The sequence below is a fragment of the Leptopilina heterotoma genome, unplaced genomic scaffold, assembly GCF_015476425.1.
Source record: "Leptopilina heterotoma isolate Lh14 unplaced genomic scaffold, ASM1547642v1 Lhet_17, whole genome shotgun sequence".
Classification (NCBI taxonomy): domain Eukaryota; kingdom Metazoa; phylum Arthropoda; class Insecta; order Hymenoptera; family Figitidae; genus Leptopilina; species Leptopilina heterotoma.
Window position 1 is genome coordinate 672,351 of NW_025110886.1, and position 24,853 is coordinate 697,203.

At 27.2% G+C, this 24,853-nt stretch overlaps 2 protein-coding genes across 5 annotated transcripts; one reads left to right on the plus strand and one right to left on the minus strand.

Annotated features, from left to right (window-relative positions):
* The first annotated feature begins 10 nt into the window (after positions 1-10).
* LOC122499567 lies at positions 11-3,699 on the plus strand. The gene is made up of 5 exons (XM_043608006.1): positions 11-164; positions 1,574-1,671; positions 1,743-1,908; positions 2,027-2,258; positions 3,333-3,699. Exons 2-5 carry the CDS (start codon positions 1,577-1,579, stop codon positions 3,680-3,682), a joined length of 843 nt encoding a protein of 280 aa, XP_043463941.1. The 5' UTR covers positions 11-164; positions 1,574-1,576; the 3' UTR covers positions 3,683-3,699.
* Positions 3,700-4,040: 341 nt separating this feature from the next.
* Positions 4,041-24,814, minus strand: LOC122499566. 4 transcript variants are annotated; one of them, XM_043608003.1, is made up of 14 exons: positions 24,744-24,814; positions 15,210-15,365; positions 15,026-15,139; positions 14,828-14,944; positions 14,522-14,684; positions 10,448-14,349; positions 7,562-7,719; positions 7,181-7,395; positions 6,495-7,025; positions 5,970-6,369; positions 5,696-5,840; positions 5,149-5,531; positions 4,758-4,977; positions 4,042-4,668 (listed from the first exon to the last, which is right to left on the minus strand). In XM_043608003.1, the coding sequence occupies exons 2-14, from the start codon at positions 15,285-15,287 to the stop codon at positions 4,567-4,569; spliced, it is 6,528 nt and encodes a 2,175-aa protein (XP_043463938.1). In that variant the 5' UTR covers positions 15,288-15,365; positions 24,744-24,814; the 3' UTR covers positions 4,042-4,566. The 4 variants fall into 4 exon arrangements, with proteins under 4 accessions (XP_043463940.1, XP_043463938.1, XP_043463939.1 ...); XM_043608004.1 differs by lacking the exon at positions 24,744-24,814 and adding an exon at positions 21,386-21,467; XM_043608002.1 differs by lacking the exon at positions 24,744-24,814 and adding an exon at positions 21,277-21,398.
* Positions 24,815-24,853: the final 39 nt, after the last annotated feature.

Genomic DNA, 24,853 nt, shown 5'->3' on the forward strand with positions numbered 1-24,853 from the left:
TTGTTACGCTTTTTCGTCTAGACGTAGATCCAAAGCCATCCCTGAGTAATTTTATCGTCTGCTTTGTTTTGGTTTTTCGACTCAACTATGAAACTTTTTGAACATTTTTGCCGGTATCTAGTAGAGTTAATAAACAAAAATTTTGCAACCTAATAATCACGGATGTAAGTATAATTATAATTATTAACACTAAAAATAACAAGTTTCTTAGGAAAATTAAACTTTTAACCTAACATTTTTTTTTAGAAAAATTTTACAAAAAATTCGTAATATTATAAATTAGAAATTTTTATTGTGAACAAACCATTCAAAAAACCTATCAAAATTAAATATTAAAAATTGTTTCTAATCCAATAAGATTTTTTGATTAAAATCCTAACAAATTCTTTATCGAAAAATAACCGAAAGTTCTTTCCCATTGTATCCAATATTTTAATGGAAAATTCTATCAAAATTGATTACTATTAAAAATTGTTTCCAATCGAATAAGATTTTTTGATTAAAATCCTATCAAATTTACCATTTGTCCTAAAATTTCCTAAAAATTGTCGCGCGACAATAATGGACTCCCCTACTCCCAGGAAATTTTAGGACAAATGATAAATTTGATAAGTAATAATTATGACATTTATAAATTCTATTAAAATAAAATTGTCTGAAAAGTAATTTTAGACAAACAAAAACAAGGGTGAAGTTATTTATGTTTTTAAAAAATTTACTTCACTTTTTAATTAATAGACAATGTATTTCTGTTGAGTTATTATTAGGTTACATGAAAATTATGACAAATGATAATTTTATATAAAAAACATTACACCTTTTCACTATGAGATTCGAAAGTATTTATATTTATTATTAACTTGCTTTTATAATATATTGCTTGACTTAAAAATTAAGATGTATAAAATTTATACATACGCTAATTTGACTATTTAAAATCTTTTTGTCATCCGGCATTTAAAATTATCAAAAATTAGAGAAAATTATATTATAGAAAAAATATATATATATTAATTTTATTCTAATTAAAATAAATAGTAAGTGTATCTAAAATTATACTAAATAAATATTATTTCATAAAAAAATTATTAAAAACAAAAATTGTACTCATGACAAGTTAAGAATTTCAAATATTTTACTAGTTAAAAATATTATTAAATCAAAATTTTGATGTTTTAGTTTATTAAACAAAATTTCTGAAATTTGTTTAATCGGTTAAATGCTTTTCGGTCAAGTGGTAATTTGGACAACTGATAATTATAAGTTTTTACGGCACCTCTATAATTTTATTATTTAATAAATAAACAATATTTTAACCCTAGTAGGAGTAAGTGGGAACTCAACGTGAATTGAGATTTTTTGCTTCTTATAATAAGTATTATTCCATGGACATAAGAAATATAGAGATGTAGCACATGCGCGCAGGATACAAGTGTGTTTTGCGCATGTGCCCGTTGGCGAATCGTCGATTGGTCGTTAACGTGGCGTGATTTTTTCTCCTATGCCAATAATATAGAATTATCGTCAAAGATAAAAAATCTTTTTCGTTATTAAAGTACTATCATAATTTTAGAATATGGGCAAGCCCGGAAAATGCGTTGTAAAAACCTGCGCAAATTGTGTGACAATAAAAAAAGGACCGAACGATGTGCCAGGATTGTCTTATCATCGGTAAGAAACATAAATAGTTTATCTCATCTTTCTTTGCTCGCGTGGTTATTAAAAGTATAATAAAATTTCAGTTTTCCAAAAGATCCAATAATACGGGGAAAATGGGCAAATGCCCTAAATTTAACCAATGAAATTATCACAGACGGACAGCAAGTTTGTTCAGCACATTTTTCTGATTGTGACTTCGATAGAACCAAACCGTTTTTGGTTAGATTGAAAAAGGATGCTATTCCATCTGTATGTAACTTTTAAAGTCCTTTATATCGTTTTTTATCTCTTTATCAATTTATATTTTCTCACTTTCGTTGAAGTACCGAAATGCAATACCTTTAATTCGTGTTACACCATTTTTCAGCAATTCTATGAAATTAAATTGGAAAACGACGAACAAAATCAAATTAAAGCTGTGGAAAATAAATTTTCTCATCAAATACTTAGTGTTTGTTTAGCGAAAATTGTTCCTGATAAGGAAAATAATAAAAACAGTTCGAAAAGATCTCTTTCGCCTATTATTGATAAGAATAAAAGAAGTTTGAACATGTTGGAGGATGGGAACGGGAAAATTGTTAGAAATCAAGAAGTAGTTGGTAAGTTGATATTTAACTTTAAATGCGATGCCAGATTTCTTCCTTGGTTCACCGAGTGGTAATGAACTTTTCGAAAATGATGCGCATGCGCCAATCGACTCTATCTTTGTCGCTCTTGCAGTGAAATTGAAGTGAGAAGTTTTAACGAATATTGTGGTTTGCTTATTGTGAATTGTGATTTTGACAGCATTTAAAAAATGTCTTGTTGTATAACCCCGGGTTGCAGTACAAAATACTGGGATAAAAATATAAAGCTGCAAATGTTTGCAGATTGAAGGGATGTGTTGAGAGAATAAATGAGGATAGAACGTGTAGAGAGAGAAGAATAAGATGGTTGTTGGGAGAGAAGGCATGGACCGAAAGAAGGAATGGAAGAGAGGTTAGAAAGGGTAGAGAATAAGATGGTTGTTGGGAGAGAAGGCATGGACCGAAAGAAGGAATGGAAGAGAGGTTAGAAAGGGTAGAGAATAAGATGGTTGTTGGGAGAGAAGGTATGGATCGAAAGAAGGAATGGAAGATAGGTTAGAAAGGGTAGAGAATGTATAGAGGGGAAGAAATGGTGTAAAATGGTGAATGAAAGATAATAACAGTTAATCAGTTTTTGAAGTAATGAAGAATTTTTGTGTGAATAGGAAAAAACTGAAAAGGCTTGTTTGATAATAAGATTGTTATAGTGGTGGATAAGGCCAAGTTGAAATAAGGATTTAAGTAATTAAAAGGGGTGGGCGTTAATTTTCGCATTAAAACTGATGTACCCACTAGGTCCCTATATTTCTTACGTCCATGTTCTGTCTTCAATCAGAAGTTCTCAGTTTTTATTTTATATATAAGTTCTCAGGGTTAATATTTCTAAGCTTTTATAACCAAACTTCTGAATATAATGGTTATAATAGAATACTAAGGTATAGTTTAGCGAATTAATTAGTTTAGTTAGTTATTTGTTATTCAATTGTTTAATAAAATATTTATTTTTATAGTTAAATAATTAAATTCTAATTTTTGAATATCTTAATTTCTATAAACAAAAATAATTGATTTTCATTTTTTTTTTATAACTTAAAAATTTGTTTTTAGAGGATAATTCGTCAAGTAACCACAATTCTCAAAATATGGACCAGAACCAACCAATGCAACAAATAATTGTCAGATTGGAGGCAGTTGAACCAAAATTAATACCACATTTACCAGAAGATGTTGTATTTAACAAAGAGCAAGAAACTTCAATAAGAAAATATCTACAGACATTTTTATCAAACACAAATTATGGTCTAGACGACATGGGAACTAGAAAATTAATTTACGAAATTGCCGTATTAAATAATTTACCAATTCCACATTCATGGAAACAGATAGAAATGGCGTCACGCGATTGGCTCGCGGGTTATCAATCAAGACAACATGCCGCTGAAGAGAGTATAGAATAAATTTTTTATTTCTAAAACCATCGATTATTAATTTTTCCTTTTTTTAAATACTCCTCTTCGATTTCGCATTAATTTGAAAATTTTGTTAGAAAAAAAACAAACATAGAGTGAATATATTATTTATTGAATTTCAACACATAAAATACGAAATACAGAATTATACTTGTACAAAAACTATAATAATCCATTTAAAAAAATTTCTCTTTTTTACGATTAAATGTTTTTGTATACGTAAAAAAAGGAATGAACAAATTTACAATGTAATTATGTTAAATTAAAGAAATATATTTTCAAAAATGTTTGAATTTTCTTCTGATTTTCAAACACTAAATACAAAAAAAACAATATAATTTAGGTACATTTTACAGAGAAAAAAAAAGATATTTTTACTTAAACTCGAGAATAATCACAGAAAGAGTATAAACAGAAATACTGAAGAATGCATGTTAAATTTAACATTTATACAACAAAATTATGACTTGAATAAATATTTTATTCTTAATTCTAAATTATGAGAAGTCTTAACAAAATCGAATAAATAACATATAATAGAAAATTTAATAAAGTATTTATTCAAAAAAAAAAAAAAACTTATTCACACATTGGTTTCAGTTTCTGTTTTTCTATTTTTTTTATAAAAGTATTAAAAGCTAATATTATAAAAAATAATCTCAATTTATGGCAAATATATATAGACTTTCTATACTTAAAATCTATATTTACATAAAAATCGTATATTATTAACATTAACACTTAAGTATTATTATTGTTGTAGTTGATGATGATGAAGATGATAATGATTGGTAAGTACGATTTTCCTGAGATAATATATAAATATTGCGCTCAATTAATGAAATTAATGAAATATAAATTAAACTTTCTCTTTATCTAATAAGATATCTTTTTAAATGTTCTTTCTGTGCGAAAACACTGACTTGGGCAACATTCTTTGTATACTCGACTAAACGGTGCCAATCACATGAGCTCTGAAGGATAAAAAAAATAACAATATTTTATTTTACGAAAAAGTTAAAATACTATAGTTAAGTTTAAATAAATTTAAAAATCAACTTACCTTAAATTTATTAATTTTTTCATATCGACCATAAATAATTAGACAATGTTTTGCTCTGGTTATAGTCGCGTACCATCGTTGCATTCCTGCATCTCTAACAAGATGTTTATTTCTAATACAAGATGCGAGAACAATGTCCATTTCGTAATTTTGAAATTTGTCAATAGTTCCCACTTCAATGTGCAGAAGTTGTCTTTTGCCGGAAACAAGTTTCTCTAAACTGGAAGAGAAAAATAAAAATTAAAACCCATTTTTTATTTTTATAAAAGTAAACAGTTTTCGACGATAATTTTTTCAAAATCTTAAAATCTGAATCTTAAAAATCTTAATAATCTTAAAATTTTTAAATCTGAATCTTAAAAATTTTTTAAATTTTTAAAATTGTTCTTACCAAATATCCATTTCTGTTTCAACACGTTCTTTGGCAGTAGCGTCACAAATAATAATTCCAATAGAAACTTTTCTGTTCAATCTTCGCAAATCAGAATGAAATGCAATGCACTGGATCAAAGTGGAAGCGAATGTCACTTCGTCAGATGCTAAATCTTCGGTGTGCATTAAATTAAATATCGATAATGGATGCAATGGAAATAGTACTTTTTCCTGTGTTGCATTTACTAATGTATTCATATTAAAAAGTCTAGCTTGCCTTAACCATGTTTCAATTTCTGTTGTTATTCTATATTGCGTGTGTAAAGTTATTGCTGGATATTGAGCGCAACTTTTCACTATCCGCTGAAATAGGGAATTCTCCCATCCCAATTTTCTTCTTTGCTGTAATTACAAAATTTGTTTTTTAATAATTCAACTATTTTCAATATTTTTAATTACATATTTCCGAAAATTTATATTTTTTTCCAGAATGTATATGTGTGAAAAATAAATTTCATTCAACCTAAAATTAAATATGAAGGTTTTAATGTCAAAAAAAAACTTACCAAACTAGCATCCATTATTGGAACTTTCATCAAATCTCCCATTAAAACTAACGTATTTGCTTTAAATGCCACAGCTTTTAATGTATCTAATTCTTGAATTTGTGTCGCTTCGTCAACGATACAAACTGGAATTGTATAATTTCTCCTAAAAGGAAAAATATTTTATTAATTTTATTTTTATTATTCTTATTATTATTAATAATAATAATAATAATAATTTTTAATATTTTAAAATAAACATTCTTAATATTATTATTTAAAATTTAGTTATTACTGAAAATTTTCCATCACTGTGCCAGACAGATTTTGAATACTTGAAAAAATTAAATTAGCTCCAGCTAAAAATGTAATTTCAGCGTCTTCGATAAGTTCTTTTTTTTCAATGGGAGTCATATTTTTCACCATTCTACCATTTTTTCCAATGTGATAGTACTTATTGAGAAGACTCATTTGCAAATAGACATTCACACATCTTTTCTCCTCGAATCTTGCCCTTAAATTTTTCACTTGTTCCTCAATAAAGAGAGCCTGCTCCTGTATTGGCTTATGACCCATTGATTCCTGATAACGATGAACGTCCGAGTCGACATGATTTTTCGCAAATCGACTGAGACTCAATTCTTTCGTTCGATCCCGTCTATCTTCGTCAGTACCAATCACAACCATTTTTATCACTGTCAATAAAATACAAAAATTAGAATTATTTTTTTTTCAATTTTTTTAGATTAAAATTTTTTTTTTTGCCTTCTTAAAATGAAAAAAGTAAATTTATTTTTGAGAAATAGAAAAAAATTCTCACCATCCTTCTCTATTTGCAATTCCTCAATTCCTTTACTAACACGATTGAGAATCGCGTCAATTTCAGCGTCAGACGATGTACAGACTAAAATTCGAAAATTTGCCCTCTCTTCGTCGGTGGTTAGCGAGAAGAAAAGTTGAAAAATAATATTAACAAGAACATCTGTTTTTCCAGTGCCGGCAGTTCCTTCAACAATGCAAATTTCCGGTTTTCTTGTCGTATAAGATCTCATTACTTTCCCTACTGCGATCAATTGTTGACTATCGAGTGTATTCTGATAAACTAATTCATCTTTTTTCAAATAATTTTGCACCAATGGTATTCGTTTTCTAAATGACATACTTGGATTTATTATAAAAGGAAGTAGAGGCGTCGATTGCAAATGTGAAATTGCTCTTGCTTTCTCCAAAAATGATCTTATGTTCGTAACAATTTTCACCTCCGATATTGTGCACTTGTGAATGTCAAAGTTTTGCTCCTTAACTGACACTAAATATGTCACAAATTTGTAACATAAATTGAAATCTATTTCTGTAGGAGAAAAAAAGAATAAATTCGATTTTTAACCGTCAAAAGGGGTCAATTAATTTAATTGACCCAAAACCTTTTTACGGTTAGTAAACAAAATTCAATTTTCGCACAATTGACATTGTAAATAAATAAATAAATAAATAATGATGATGAACCTTCGACAAATATTTTCTCCATATATCCAAAAATTTTTTTCGTCCTCGAATCCTCGTTGAGTATTTCTATTAATAGTAAATCACCAACAGCCGGGGGAATAACATCAGGTGAAATTGGTACATAAATTTTTACATATAAAGGCACTAGGAAATTGTTTGTGTCTTGGATCTGAATTTTTTGACCAATATCCTCAAGCATACGGCATTTGGGAAAACTGCAAGAAAAAACAAACTATTTTTAAAATTCGTAAAATTTTCATGATAAATAAAATTTGCGTTAAATGAAATTAAAATTTTAAAAAAAATTAAAAAAAAAATTGTTAAATTAAAATTTTTTAATTTTGTTTTAAATGAAAATAGAGTTTAAAATTCTTGACGTACGTTCCAACTTCCACACTCAGAACATCAAATGATTCTTGCACTTGCAAATGAAGAACATAAAGAACCATTTTATACATTTTACTCTTGTAGTCTTCATAGTCGGAATAATTGTATGATAATTCGCTAACAACGCATAGTTCTGGAACTCTTTGATGTCTCTGAGAAAATAAATACAAATATTATAAATTATAATTAAAATTATTAAATTAGAAATTAAGAAATTAAAATTTCTTTTTAAAAAGTTTAATTTCAATTTTAATAGTCAGGAAAGTGAATTTTTATTCAGGCTTCGTATTTATTTACTAAAACCTACTACTATTCAATTATTTTCATAAATAATCAACTTTCCACAGGAATTCAATTAATTTAGAATAGCAAAAAAAATTCAAAAAAATGAAGTTAATCAATTATTTAACATAATTTTTATACAATTTTTCACAATAATTCAATTACTTTCATTAATAACATTTTTCATAAACATTCAATTTTTTTAAATTTTTAATAAAATTGTAAGCAAGAATTCAATTATTTTCATAAATAATAAAACTCATCGAAGGATTTCAATTATTTTTACAACTATTTTAAAGAAATTGATTGAAAAATTCAATTATTTTCACAAATAAAGTTTTCCACAAGAATTCAATTATTTAAAATAAAATTTTCATAATATTTATTATATTTCAAAAAAATTAATTTTTTAAAACAATGTTTATAAAATTCTTATGAAGAATTCAATTATTTCAAAAATAACAAAATTATTCCCGAAAATTCAATTATTTTGAGACATTTTAATAAAATTTTTCGCAATAATTCAATTATTTTCATAAATAATAAAATTCTTCTCAGAAATTTAATTATTTTTGAAAGCTTTTAATAAAATTCTTTGCAACTATTCAATTATTTTCATAAATAACAAACTCAACGAAGAATTTCAATTATTTTTAATACAATTTTAACAAAACTTCTCGATAGAATTGAATTAATTACAAAAAATTTAAATATAATTCAATTATTTTGATGCATAATAAAATTTTCCACAAAAATTTAATTATTATTTTGGTAAGTAATAAAATTCTCCACAACAATTAAATTATTTTCAACAATAATCAAATGCCTCGAATGAATTCAATTATTTAAAAAATTTTTAATTAAATTCTATGAAAGAATTCAATTATTTTCTAAAATTTTTATAAAATGCTTTATAAGAATTCAATGAATTTAAAAAATTTTGATAAAATTCTTAATAAAAATTCAATTATTTTCATAAATTATAAAATTCATCGCAGGATTTCAATTATTTTTAATACAATTTTACAGGAATTGCTCAAAAAATGTAATTATTCTTAAAAATTGAATTTCAATTTCTCGAAATAATCAATTATTTAAAATATTGATTTTTTTAATTCTTTAGAAGAATTTAATTATTTACAAAAATATTAGAATTTTTTAAAGGAATTCAATTATTTTCAAATATTTTAATAAAAATAAGAAAGAATTAAATTATTTAAGATAAATAACAAAATTATTCCCGAAAATTCATTTATTTTGAGGAATTATAATAAAATTTTTTGCAAAATTCAATTAATTTCATAAATAACAATATTCATCACAAGAATTCAATTATTCAATTATTCAATTATTTTAAAAAATTCTAATAAAATCGTTTCGCAAGAATTCAATTATTTTCATAAATAATAAAATGCTTTTTAGGAATTCAATTACATTAAAAAAAAAATTTATTAAAATGTCACACAGACAGTTCAATAATCACAGCCACACAAAAAAAAATTTGTGTTCTGACCCAGAGGTCTCACTATGTGTACTTCATGTTTTTGGGGTCGCTGAATCCGAATCCGAGGTCCATTTAACCCCATCAGTTCAGGGTTTTGATATAACCCCAGAAAACCAATATGGCGGACACTTTTTTGTAAAATTCATCGGATTCGCTTGAAACTCGTTACTCGGGGGTTTTAAGGGTCGCCGATTACGAATTTGATGTCAGTTTTCAAAAATTCAAAATAGCGGACAATTTTTTGTAAAATTCATCGGATTCGCTTGAAAATCGTTACTCAGGGGTTTTAAGGGTCGCTGATTACGAATCTGATGTCGGTTTTTCAAAATTCAAAATGGCGGATCCAATATGGCTGACACAGACATATTGGATCCGCCATTTTGAATTTTTGAAAACTGACATCAAATTCGTAATCGGCGACCCTTAAAACCCCCGAGTAACGAGTTTCAAGCGAATCCGATGAATTTTTTCAAAAGGTGTCCGCCATATTGGTTTTCTGGGGTTATTTCAAAACCCTGAACTGGTGGGGTTAAATGGACCTCGGATTCGGATTCAGCGACCCCAAAAACATAAAGTACACATAGTGAGACCTCTGGGTCAGAACACAAATTTTTTTTTGTGTGGCTGTGTAATTCTCAAAAAATTTAATTTAAAATTGTAAAATTTTGTAAAATTTAATTATTTTAAAAAACTTTTCGCAATTCAATAATTTTTCAATATCTACTATTTTTATAAAATTTCCAAACAGAATTCAATTATATTTAAAAAAAATTTTTGTAAACATTTTCGTAAGAATTCAATTCTTTTCATAAATAATAAAAATTTCTCTGGAATTCAATTATTTAAATTAGAATTTGCATAAAATTAGTCGAAAGTTTGTAATTACAAATAACTAAATTTAAATTCTTTCATGAATAATAAAATTCGTTGCAGGAATTCAATTTATTTGCAGGATAAGAAAGAAGTAAATATTTTTTTTGTGAAAATCAGAAAAAAGTCAGGAAAATAAAATAGTTAAAAGAAGAATTTACAAAACAACAAATTAAAATTAAGTAAATGTAATCATGCTTCCTCATCCCTGAGTTACCATTTACCTCAAAAGTTACTGGACTCCAAGAGAAAATTTTCATCAACACTTCATCCCCCAAATCCTCAGATACAAATTGTTTTGGAACAACTTTTTCAATTTTAATTTCCTTTGGTTTTACAGGAACAATCTCCTCAACTATTTCTTCTTTTTCCCTTTCCTTATTCCTCTTATGCTTCTGCTCTCTATCTCTAATTCTAACATCCTTCTCATATCCATCACGTTTCTTCTCCTTCAAATTCTCCTCACGATTCTTGCGAAGATGCTCTTTAATCATCTCCGAATGTTTCGTTCCCGTTTTTAAATTTTTCCTCTCATCGCCAACAGTTTCATTAAATCTACGATTATCCCTGGGAACTTCGACACTACTCGTCGATGGACTCTGGGATTCGCTAACAAGACTACTCCTCGGATCTTTAGGAGGCAGGGTTTCCACATTCGGAGTACTATTCTCAACAACTCCTGGCATATTCATTGGGAAGGACATTGAAAACGAGGAATTCATTCTAGGATCCAGAGCTTGTCCCCCAGTGTAGGGGAAGTGAAACATATTCGGATAGTAGCCGGCGGGCATGTAGATGAAATTATTCATTGCACCGGGGAATTGATACGGTAGCGGAACGCCATTTGGAAGTTGAGTTCCAGGTGGAACTCCTATTCCTGGAACTACTCCTGGAATTCCTGGCGGAATCGTTCCAGACATTGGAGGTGGAATCGGACCCTGAATCAAGGAAGAAGCATCTGGTATCATGGAAGGATGAGAACCGGGAAATAATGTAGAAGTAGCACCAGGAATTAATGTGGGAGCAGTACCTGGAATTAGTGTAGGAGCAGTTCCAGGAATTAACGTAGAAGCAGTTCCCGATATCAAGGGTGGAATTAAAGGCTGAATGTTCGCCGGATTATTATCATACTGTCTCGATAATCGAGGATCTGCATTCGAACCGGTGACTTGTTGTGGACGTAGTCCCTGGGGCTGTGTTCTAAGTTCATTGAAAATTGGAGTCGCTCTCCCGGGCACTGTCTCGATTCGCGGATTGTCGTTTCTAAAATTCCCCCCTCTGGGTATTTTTGCTCCATTTTTGTATTGTCCGAAAGTGGTGAGAGGAACTGTACCCGAACTATTCGTCTTTATCGGCCCCCTTGCTTCTAGATCCTTCTTCTTGTTTCTGTACTCTTCAAGACCTATTTTTTTCTTCTCGATAGGTTTTATGATTCTAGTTCTCTCTCTAGTCGCGGGAAGTTCGTCATCGACCAAAACTCTCGCTCCCGTGTAATTACGAACTACGGGATTGGTTTTTAAATTCGAATCACTGGGTTCGGGAAATTCGTTGTCGATCGAATTTCTTCCGGCGGAATTTCGTCGTTTATCCCCCGATACTGGATTGCTTCTTGAATCACTATCCCAATTTTCTCTAGATTCGGGGAATTCAACAGTTGGTGGAACTCTCGATACGCGATGATTGCGAACTCTTGGTTCGGTGTTGTCACCCCAATTTTCTCTAGATTCGGGGGATTCGACAGTTGGAACTCTCGATACGCGATGATGTCGAACTCTTGGTTCGGTGTTGTCACCCCAATTTTCTCTAGATTCGGGGGATTCGACAGTTGGAACTCTCGATACGCGATGATCGCGAACTCTTGGTTCAGTGTTGTCATTCCAATTTTCTCTAGTTTCGGGGAATTCGACACTAGGTGGAACTCTCGATACTCGACGATGACGAACTCTTGTGTCGATTATATTGGGATAATTTTCTCTAGATTCGGGTGATTCGACTCGCGATACGCGATCACCAAAATCTCTAGACTCAAGTGAATCGTTTAGTGAAACATTCATTGCTTCAGTAGATCTGTTTGTATCCCTCGACCTTTCCTCCTTCGATTCCTTACTTCTCTTCCTATCTTTCGAATCACTCATGGATCTACCTCCTTTATCTTTAATCTCTTTATTAATTCCATCTCTCCTTTTTCTAGATTTCTCACTATTTTCCTTTCGTCCTTCGTTAGTACTTCTTTCCCTATTCAATGAACTCTGTGATGAACACTGTGATGAACTCGGTGATGAACCCTTTGATAAACTATTTGATGAACTTTTTGATAAACTCTTCGATGAACTCTTAGAGGAACTCTTCGATGAACTCTTTGAGGAACTCTTTGATAAACTCTTTGATGAATTCTTCGATGAACTCTTCGATTTACCTTCTTCCCTTCTAGATTTACTTTCTCTTTTCGATTTATCTCTTCCTTTCAATGTATCCCGACTTTCACTCGATAAGGAATACATTTCAGGTACTTGAACACCATCGGTAATTTCCCTCAGAGCCATTTCGAGTGAATCCGTTGATTTATTTCTAGAAAACGATGTCGAATCTTCATAATTATCGGTCGAACAATCACTGCACTCTGAATCGTCCGATTCTTGTGATGTATTTAAATTCACCGCTCTTGGTTCCCTTTCGGAAAATTCGGGACAAATTGTATCGACGGAATAATTATTGGGTTCTTGTTTAACATTCTCTGAAAAACAGTTCGAATCGGATCTTTCACGTTTTATCGGTCGTTCTTCAGTCTCTTGACATTGTTCGATAGTTTCGCGTTTTATTCGAAAATCATCTAAAGCTTCGTCTAAGTCTCGTCGTCTCTTTCTGCTAACTTCGGTTGGGTGATGGATATCGGTATTCGAAGGGGGTACGCTTAGAGGATCAACCGGTTCTTCCTTCACTACCGCATTGAAAGAGATCTCAGTCAAAGTGGAACTAGTTCGTAAATTATCTTCGGTTCTATCATCAGTCTCGATGTTAAATGACGTTTCAATGATTTCCTCCTTCACCCTAATTTCCGGAGGTGAATAATTTACACTTTCAGCCTCAATTGGTTGAGGTCCATAAAGAAGATCGTTTCGAATACGAAGATTAGGTGTCGAATTAAGTGGGTAATTTTCCACAAATGGTTTATGTTCCTCGATTTCAATGTCCATTTGATCTTCGAAAAATGGGATTTCACATCTCGATGGGGCACTGAGATTCAAATTCTCAGTGAGGAGATTTTGATTCGGATCTTTTGGCAAATGGGTCTCATTCGGTATTTCGGGAACTTGATCTGAATCCGATTCAAAGGAAGGATGAACGGAGGTGACGTTGGTAATCAAAGGACTTTGAAATTCAGGTGGCTCTTCCTTTATTCTTTCTGCCAAAATCCCCCCAGATTCTAATCCCTCTGATGGATTTCTAGCAAAAAGGGTCAAATTCGTAGGTGGAATGTCCGGATTCTCGACTTTTATTATTTCTTCCCCCAAGATTTGATTTTCGTTTCCAGGTGTTTCTTTTGCAAAAAGGGTTACGTTCGTTCTGGGAATATCCGGATTTTCGACTTTTATCCCCTCCGGTACTATCCCTGATTGAGATTGATTATTCGTCGCAAAAAGGGTTAAATTCGTTGCTGGAATATCGGGATTTTCCACCTTTATCCTTTCGGGTTGAATTCGATTCGATTCAAGTAGAGAATCGAGAATATTTACTATTCTTTGTTCTAAAGCATTTGTCAAATCTCTGTATTGATCATCGACATTTCGGGGTTGATTTACAACTACGGGATCTTTGGCAAAAAGTGTTACATTCGTCGGGGGAATATCGGGATTTTCGACCTTTATTCCCATCGAATTTTGATTGAGAGATGAATTGGGAATCAAATGTTCCTGTGGATCAAAATTGCCGTCTGGCATTGGTAGAAATGATGATACCATTAGTGCGGAGGAATTCGTTACAGCTCTAAATGAAGGAGGTGTTGGTATAATTTTGTGTTCGTCTATTGAAATTTGCAACGGATCAGTGAGAGCAGAATTTTCAGAAGCGAAAGGAACTTGTGTTTGTTGGAAACTTGGATAATGTTCGGAATTTACTGGCGTCATGTCTGCAATAATTAATTTCCAAAAAAAAGAAAATTATGGAAAAGTAATTTAAATAACTGGAAGAAAAAATTGAATCAAGGGCCAAAGTTATCAATTGTAGGGTATTTTTCTCAACTAGTACTTGATACACAAAGGAACTCTTATATTTAAAAAAAAATACTAAAAATAACTTACTCGTTATTTGATTAGTCCCACTATTTGTGGAATTTAAAATTTTCGACGCTTCTTCACAGTTTTCCATTCGATTTTCAAATGTAATTGGTTCCGATTTAATACAAATGTCATCTTGTAGTTCTTCATAATTCGTAACGATTTCAGATTCTAATGGCCCAATTTCCTAGATTTATTTATAATTTAATTTAACGAATTCAATTATTTATATTTATTCAAATTTCAAAAATGTGATTCTTTATTTTAATAAATAATAAACAAATAAACATAATTAACAAAACAATTATTTAAATATTTAGACTCAATTACCTTAAACAAAAGTATGAATTTATTATCTTTGCCAATTTTCACTATGTCGCCATTATTTAAATATTCGATTTCACCCACGTGCAGTTGTTTGTCATTAACAAATAAAGGTTTTTTCAACTAAAATAAAAAAATAAGGTTTAATAAATTTTTTTCAAAAATGCCTTTCATTCCAAAAGGGACAAAAATTAAAAAACTTACTGTTAAAGTTTCAATGGACAATCCATTTTCATTGTGATGAATAATACAGTGATGTTTAGCGATAGTTTTACACTTTATTTTAAATACATTGTCCGATTTACGTCCAATGGTATACTTCAAAATAAAATCGAAAAATTAGTAAGAAATAAAGACTAGTTTAAAATTTATAAAATTATATATTTACCGAATTCTTTTCAGTTAATATTAATCGATCTTCACATACTATTCCAGTTTCGTTTAATAAATTTAATGAGATTTCCATTATGAATATATAATTTAGATACAATTTTAAATTAATTGAGATTCCATTTCCTAACTTTCCATCTCATATTCTTGTTACCTGAAAACAAATAATATTGATGTAATAAATATAATTAAATTATAACAATCTGTTATTGTCATGTCTTAAATAAAACATTCAAAACTATTATTTATAGAATTTAAAGAAATACTTGGAAATAACTTGACGATGAGAAAATGGAAAATAAATTAAGGAAGGGAGAACTACATTTTTCTTCGAAAAGGGCCCAAAAAATAGTAAAAGAGAAAAAAACGAAAAAGAACACATGTCCGGAATATTACCATGTTGCAGTGTCTTTGAAAAGATTTAGTGAATTGCATGAAATGCCTTTTTTTGAAGAGGCGCAGGCAATGTCATAAAAAGGCAGAATCGCTCTATAATTTTAAAAATACCAATTTTTTAAAGTGTAGGATATTGAGCAGAAAAAAATGTTTGTCCATCTTATATTTACAGTAGAACGTCTCTACTTTCCAAGTACAAAATTACAAAAAAGGTTTAGACTAACTCATTCTGACAAACTTGAAATTATCTAATTTTTTAAATTGAGAAATAGAAAAATTATTTTTATTTATAAATTCTAAATATTAAATAGAAAAGTTGTTTTTTTCATTAAATATAACTACCCCGTTAAGTTCTTAAAGAATTAAATTATTATAAAAAATTAAACAGAAAGAAAATCAAGAGGAATTAAAGCTTTCATATTTTTAATGTTTTTTGGACATAGTAAATTTTGAATATATTATAAAAATATAATAATGATTATAAAGATATATTTATAATAATAATAATTATAAAAATATATTAATAATAATAATCATTATAAAAAAATAATTATTATTATTAACATACTTTATTTTTAAATAATTTTTTTAACAATTAATTTAATAATTAATAATTTATAAAAAAAAAGGTTTCGACAGCAATACGATTTCCTCTTCAGGGAGTCAATAAATAAATTTTTACATTACATGTCGAAGGAATTAAAAATTTAGCCAAAAATTGGAATGTAACATTTGGAGATAGTAACAATAGAAAATATAATCCATTATTAATAACAATTAGATAAATAAGAATAACACAAAATAAATAATAAACAAACAGTATTTTCAACAATTTACACTATAAAAACCACCAAAATAAAATAGTTTTTCAAGAACAGAAAATTAAAAAATTTCATAAATTATAAGTTCTTGAAAAAAAGGCGAAGTTGTGAAATCTGATATATCATCAACTTTCATAAGAAAATAAACATAAACATAGTATAATTAAAAAAAAAGTTACAGGGAAAACCCGAGAGACTAAATAAAAATACCAGTTGAACCCAACAGTTTCGTCAATTGTTTTCTATAAATCTCTTGACTAGGTCTTATTATAAGTTTTTATATTACTTTTGACAAATACGGGATTATCTTCAAAAATATTTACCAGACTCAATAATATTTCTCTGAGAAAACAATATTCCTCTTAGAAAATAAACTAATGGGTTACTTTTCAGACAATAAAAATATTTTGCCTATAACAATAATGATTACAATGGCAATGATTAGTTGTACCTGAACCTTTTGTAGGTACAAATATCGTAACCAGACTATTTAGGAGACAACCGTTACAAATAGAAAAGTCTCCTAACTTTTTATTGCTTTTGTAACAATTTTAAAACTATTTTACCTGTATACAGTTGAAGGAAAGGGAAATTCTAATCTTTTGTCTATTTCTGAATATTTAATGAAACAAGTTTGCCAAGATAAAAGCAATCTAATATTCCTTTAAAATAATATTAAGAGTTGAAACGAATGATAAATAAACAGAATATAAGTATAACAGATGAATTCTCTGAAAAGAAATTAAAACTCAAAAGCTCAAAAACATTCAAGTTGGATAGAGAAGGTTTCAGAATTGACCGATATTTGTAAATATTTAAATTTTTTTCAGGTCTTCTTGCAGGAACTTCATTTCTTTTGATAGATATCATGTTTATGATATCAGATATCATAAACGAAAATTGCATCTTTAAATAAACATAACCGGATGTGACATAATAGAAAAATAAAAAGAACCCCTTTGCACTTTAACTCTGAATAAATATAAATTTATTTTTTATTTAAAAACATAAATATAAATTTATTGATTTATTTAAAAACAAATATTTTTAACGATTGAGATAGTGCATAACTTCGAAGAATCTTTTTTTTTTTACTAAAAACGATAAGTACTCGAAATGAGAGATATAAAAGGACGAAGATTATTTATTCTAATCAAATGTGAAATTATAGATAAGGAATAGAAGGTGAAACAAAGATGAGACGTATAAAGAAATGCCAACTATTTTGATTTAAAAAAAAAAAAAAATGACAAGGGACGTTAGGGATTATTTCTTTGAAACGTATCTCGAAGTGAGATGATCATAACACAGATAAGCTTCACTGGGAGTAAATATAATATTTGTAGGAGAAATTCTCCAAGACTAATTTTCATTCAGACATTTAGATATAGTTGACATCTTTTCTATTTTATTTTTCGAGGAGATGCTTTTTTCCGCTGATTAACAAAAGAATATTTTTACTTTGGGGCATTTTTTTTAGAACTTTTAAACTTTATGCTATCGTTCATTACAACATAAATCATAAAAATTATAAAAATAATTCTGCTGCAAATTTTAACAATTTAAAAAATTCTTCTTCTTTTCTAAATATATAAATAAATTCAACGATTAAAATTTTATATTATTTTTAATAACTAAGGACCTTAATGAATCTTTATAAAAAGAACCTTAAAGAAACTTATAAAAGATTCTTTAAGCTTTAATTTTTATAAAAGAACCTTAAAGAATCTTATAAAAGACCCTTTAAGCTTCTTTTATAAAAATTTCAAAAAACTAAAATTTCGCAACTTTACGATATTTATAAATTATATAATAATATTACTAAAATAAAAAGGTTATAATATAAAGAATTTTTGATTTTTAGAATATATTCTTACATCAAGCATATATAAACCTTTTATAAGAATGTATTCTTTGTTCCTATATTCATTTGTAAAATAATCTATGCCAATAAGTATAGAATATTCTTAAAAGTTCTAATATTTTTTTTTTAAATACTAAAAAAAGACGTTCAAAAATCTTGATACTATTAAAATGTTTGCAATTAAATTAAAAAAATTCACATAAATATTGTAAGCATATAACAGGTTTTTTATTACTCTCTTTTTATGACTTTTTCTAATTTAGAAAAAACTCGTAACTTCTCTCTTATGTCAAAATCATTCTCTTACGACTATTTCATATTTTCTATCAACAACATTCTATTATACATGTTCCCAAAAAGTTACCTAACTGCCATTCAAATATTTATTAAAAAATTTTTAATCAGATTTCAATTTAAAACAAAATTGGAACAATTCTAATTTGACCTTGAAATTCAAGGTCAAATTCTTAATTTGAATATATCTCAAAATTGTTTTTTTTTATTTCTTTCTAACCTATCCCAATCGAAAGCTTACCTTTTTTCCTATGAGCCATGTAAAAATCGGAGTGGGACCATGAAAATTTTTGAAGAAAATAAATATAAATCATCATTTTCTATATAAAATAATGATAACTTATTATTTTCTTAAAAAATTTTCAAGGTCCAACTCTGATTTTTACATGGCTCATAGGAAAAAAGGTAAACTTTCCATTGGGATAGGTTAAAAAAAAATTTTAAACAACCGATTTTGAGATATACTGAAATTAAGAATTTGACCTTGAATTTTAAGGTCAAATTGAAAAAAACAACTTTTTTTTCATTGCCAGCTTATAGCTCGTGAAAAATCCCTTAAAAATCACTATTCATACTTTTAATTTGATTAATTTTACTTATCAATATATATTAAATCGAAAAAAAGATATTTTCAAAAAAAATCAAAATTTTGAAACTCCATAATTCAAAAAATATTTTATCAAATTAAAAAAAAATTTATATTTACACTTCTATTGATAATACAGTGGAACCTCGATTATCCGAACCTCTGTTATCCGAACCCTCTATTATCCGAACTGAAAATCATTTTATCCGAACTTTTTTTTGACCTCCCGAGTCTTTCAAAGGAAAATAACGATATTTATGCCAGAAAAATCTTAAAAAATTCTGAATTCTATGTTTTATTAAAATATTATTATGAATTAATATATATTTACGTATATATACTGATGTATATTTAAAAAATGGATTAAATGAAATATATGTAATTCAACTGTCGATTTTTTTACTTTAATTTCAAATTCAAATTCTATGCAATGTACAGACAAAAGTCTAATCTTATTTATAAAGATTTTGCGAAATTTCATTTATTTACAAATTTTTCAATAATTTTCAAAAATTCAATTGTATTAAAAAAATAGAAGTAGAATTTTGAAAAAATTAAGTTTTTATAATATTTTTTTTAATTCTCGAAATTTATAGTGTGAATTAACAAATAAAATAATGCATTTTTTTAAAAATTCAATTATACTTTACTAGGTACTATAAACATCATTTTTTTAAACATAATAAATTATAAATATTAATTATTTTACTCGATCATTCGTAATAATAAAATGTATTTTTATATTAAAATCTTTAAAAGTATTTTTTATAAATTAAGTTGTTTTCATATTATTATTATTTTATTATTATTAATTTTAGGAAAAGTGATATAAACTTTCTAAAAATTAATTTTTGATAAATTTTTCTAATAAAAAAAAAATAAATTGTTATTAATGTTTAAAGTTAATAAATAAAAATTCTTCTTAATTTTCTGTTTGTTGCATTAAATTTATTGGTATTTTTGAAAAATCTTTCGAAATTTATTAATTAACTTACTGCAAATTAAAATTATAATAACACAATTTTCGCAATAAAATTTCAATAAAATTTAAAAATAAGTCCCTTCAGAAAAGAAAAGAGATGAAAATATAACATTCAATTGTTTTCATTGTTTTCCTCGCGAGATTTTTCGTTTTTCGAGACGAGACTCTTCAAAAACAATAAATTTTTTTTTACAAATAAATTTTTGTTATTTTGTTTTTTTTTTATTTTTGTTATTTTATATCTTAAAGTACACTATTAAATGAATAACTTATAAAATTTTCGTTAAAAAATATTAAATATCAAGCCACAGGAAAAGTACTTTTTTGAATAGGGTCCCTCAAAGAACCGCTATGCACTAGATTTAAATATCCCAAGTCATCCAACATCACCTTATTTTAATATGAAGATAAAAATTTTCTAATTAAAGGTAAGTAAATATAGTTAATATTTTAGTAATAGCAAGCAAAATAAGAAATGACCTTCAGGGGAGAAATCCTATTTCATACACACACACACACTTAAAAATATATTTTATTCCTGGTAGTGATAAGAAGCGCTGAAATTACACATTCCTTAATAATTTCAAAATGTTCTTATGAACAAAGTTTCTACTTCAATAAAAAAAATCTACACTAATAAATCATTAAATTAATTTTATATTCTCAAAATTAATTTCAAAAAGGAAAATTAAACTTACTAACATAATTATCATTTGTTATTAAAAAGTTCACTAAACTAATTATTTGTACTTTACAAGAATAAATTATAATTTTACTTACATTTACGTAAAAGTAAACATGAAAACATTTAATTTTGTAGCTTTCATTTCGAGGGGTTCGAAAAGGAACCCGGAGCCGTTTTATTTTACAAGAAGCCACAGAAAAAAAAAGATTTTGTTAAGGTATTTTTTTTTCCCAAAAAAATTGTCTTAAATTACAATTTTTCGAGAAAAAAAAATTTTTTAAAGAATCAAATGGTTAGATGAAAAAATTATTTATCTCGGTCTAGAAATGACAACATCAAAACAGAAATAACAGAAAAAAAAACATAATTTAAATTCTAACAGAAATTAATTCTAAGAATTAATTTGTAGCACCAACCATTAAAATTTGGACATTCACCTTTTATTATTGATAGAGATAATTAGGCGCGAAACTATAATTAGTCAAGATAATAGATGTTTTATTATATATTAATATAATAAAAAAAAACAGTTTCTAATACACACACCTCACAAAAATAAGAGACGAACTTGACCTGCTCTATCCACTAAGAACACGTGTTGTCTACTGGGAAAGGAATGTGTTTTGACGACAAGAGTGGACACTACAACCATTTCAAAAAGAGACGCCTGCGTATTACTAACATTGAAATCACCATAACAAAAAAAAAAATTTTTTTTATTTTTGTTTCAATTTTTCGAGTTAATTTAACCGTAATTAATTTATTTTAATTTATTTAATATATTAAATGTATTAATTCGATAAAATATATTTTTTCCCGTCCTTTATAAAAAAAAACTTATAAAAATTTAAATTATTTCCTTTATAACAAAAAAACTTATAAAAATTTTTATTTTTACCGACATTTTTTATACCAATTTATACGAACTGTCAAAAGCAGACAAAAAACAAAAGCGTAAATGTAGGGGAACATAGTCTAGGTCGGCCACCTTTTTGACTTTTGTTTATAACTTTTTTTTAAAAATGAATTTGGACAATTGAAGTATATGGTTGGAAAGTCCTGTTTAATAGGAACATTTTTTCTGTACAAAGTAAATTGACAGGTTTAAAAATGAAAAAGTTATAAAAATTTAAAAAAAAAAAAATTTGTAGTCCAGGTTGGCCATTACAGTCAAGGTCGGCCATGTTTAAAATTCAAAGGGCATTAATCTTTAAAAAATAAAATAACATGTTTGGAGTAACGGAAAATTGATTCTTTATTGTTTACAGTTTGTAACTTAATGAAATAACAAAATAATAAAAATAAACAATATAAAAAAATAAATATAAATAAAAAAAAAATTTTGCACTAAAATATTAATAAAATTAAATAAAAATATTAATAAGATGATCAATTATATTATGAGTTATACAGAATTGCAGTTTTTGCAAATGAAGTAGCTCGTCCTCATCTTTGCGCATTTTAAACACATAGTGGCCGACCTTGACAGTAAGTAACATTACCGAATTGTTGTAACCATAAAGAAATACGTTTCGGGATTCGATTTTTTACTTTGTTTTCCTTTCAACCATGAGTCCCACAAATTTTCTGCATACTTGCCTTGACGATTCAATTTGTTTTTTATCTCTTATTAATGGTTTTTCACATTATGCACAAAACTTTTTTTGAGCTTTTTTTGTACCGACGTCACAGAAAACACAATTTTTGATTTTCCGAAAATGTAATTGAACAAAAAGTTAGGTTTCACTAAGACAAGCTTCGACAAATATGCGCGTAGGTGGCGCTAGTGAACTTGACAAAAAAATGCGAGTGGCCTACCTAGACAGTAGACCAACCTTGACTACATTCCCCTATATATAAAAAAAAATTCATGTTTAATAAATAACTGCAGATAAAACAAAAAAATATTAAAATATAAAATTTTCTTTTTTAAAAAGGTAAATTTTTAAAAAGAATTCAAAACAATTTTGTATGTTATTGAAAAAATAAATATTAATTATAAAAAAATAATTTTATTTGAAAAAAAATTGTTTTCTATAACTGAAATTTTGTCAAATGTTTTTTTTTATAAATAAGAATATTAATATTTAATTAATATGAATTAATAATTAATTATATGAATTAATTTATTAATAATAATAATAATAATAATAATAATAATAATAATAATAATAATAATTTATTTATTAATATGAAAACAACTAATCTGAGAGAGTCGCAGAGCTTTTTGTTTGTATATTAGATTTGTTCTAGAAAATTAATTGGCGTCTGACGACGAAATTTACCTATTTAAATTCTTCTTTTAAATTGTCGAATCCGACATCAGCAGATTTTGCCTGACGTTAAGCAGAAATTTTATTTAATTAAAAATAATACATCACAAAAATTCAACTTTTAAAATGTTGACGTTGAGAAGAAAAACACAAATAGGACACAACTTATAAATGTGACGGTAGGTTATCAATTTACGAAAAATTATTTTACGGAAAAATAAAAGACGATCGCAGTTTAGCTTTGAGCATCAGCAACTTCAGAATACGCTAGTATTTTTTTTAATTTTTCATAGAACGTGAAAAAAATGTTTTTATTATAATTTTATAAATAAATATTTGGAAAAAATAAGAAATTTTATTTATTTTTTTTTAAATAGGAAAAAATTTTAAATTCTAGGTTTTAAGATGAAAAAAAAATACTTATTTATTTTTTGAAAATTGGTTTTCCAGTTTGTGTATTTAGTGAACAATTAATTATTGTCCAATTTTCGTAATTTTTCATTTCTCTGGGAGAAAGTTATCATTTAAAAATCGTGAAAACATAAGCAAAGTGCCAATTTTAATTGCTTGTTCTTTCACATTTATGAAGAAAAAAGGAAGAAAGTGATAAGAAAAACTAAAAGTTAATCACAGGTACTTTATATTTCATAAGGTTTTATTCAATTTAATGATTTCTGTTTCTCACATTTAGTGAATGAAATTTGCAAAATTAGGTTATTTGCCAAATGAACTTTAAAATCATTTTTCATTTAATATTTCTTATTAATAATTGTTTCTATCAATTTATAATAATAAACTAAGTCATTCTTAATAAATTCTAATAATTTTTTTTACGTTTTCATAGTAAATTATGTGTTTTCTTTAATATTTTCTAATAGATGAAAAAGTGACAGTTTTTACGACCTCATATACTTTAGATGCTTATTATTTTACAATAAATATGAAAAATATTTAAAAAAATGTTTTTGTTCAGTGATACCTTTAAAATCATTCCTGCAAAATATTATAATTTTTAAAAATTAGTCGGCAACGACTTTAGTCGAAATATAATGGAATCTAGTATTAAAAATATTTTGAGAGAGAAACATATTTGAATATTAATTTTAGTTGTACTTTTATTGCATTGGATTTTGAGATAGCATTATCTTGAATTGAAGAATGAATTAGAATTGTCTTGCATTAATTTGTGAGTTAACTTCATATTGCACTTGTTTCTGAGGTAGATTTATATTGAAACCATTTTTAAAAATTTTATAATTTGAAGGACTACAAAGCTTTCGCCACGAGGAGGAAAAAAGTTCTTGCTCCTCCTCATTTTTACATTTTGCCGTTGCGACAAACAAAAAATTAATATTTAAGAAATAAATTAAATATCGGTAGGTGCAAATTTAGGAAAATTTATTTTACGGAAAAATAAAACAATCTAGAAACCTAGAAATCACGATTGTCTTTATTTTTCCCGCACAGAATAATTTTTCCTAAATTCAACACCTACCAATAATTGTTAGGTTATTAACAAAGAAAATGCATAAATGTTGAAAAAGGATACATCGATTATTTGAATATACACAGCAACTGAATTTTAGTAAAAAAAAAGGTAAAAAAAGTGTAAAAAACGAAAAATAAATTACCATTCTCCAATTTAGAAATTAATTTAAGAGTTACTTTTATCGAACTACCACGAAGACGAACGGTTTTTCGAGAAGAAAAGGGTTGAGAAACAAGAATCCACTTTGAGAAA

Bases quoted from the DNA above. Each gene is read 5' to 3' on its own strand.
- LOC122499567 (XM_043608006.1), top strand. From the start codon at position 1,577: ATGGGCAAGCCCGGAAAATGCGTTGTAAAAACCTGCGCAAATTGTGTG. The intron at 1,672-1,742 runs GTAAGAAACATA...ATAAAATTTCAG, and splicing joins CCAGGATTGTCTTATCATCG to TTTTCCAAAAGATCCAATAA. The intron at 1,909-2,026 runs GTATGTAACTTT...ACCATTTTTCAG, and splicing joins AAAAGGATGCTATTCCATCT to CAATTCTATGAAATTAAATT.
- LOC122499566 (XM_043608005.1), bottom strand. From the start codon at position 15,287: ATGGAAATCTCATTAAATTTATTAAACGAAACTGGAATAGTATGTGAA. The intron at 14,350-14,521 runs GTAAGTTATTTT...TAATTATTGCAG, and splicing joins TGGGACTAATCAAATAACGA to ACATGACGCCAGTAAATTCC. The intron at 5,532-5,695 runs GTAAGTTTTTTT...TTGTAATTACAG, and splicing joins CAATAATGGATGCTAGTTTG to CAAAGAAGAAAATTGGGATG.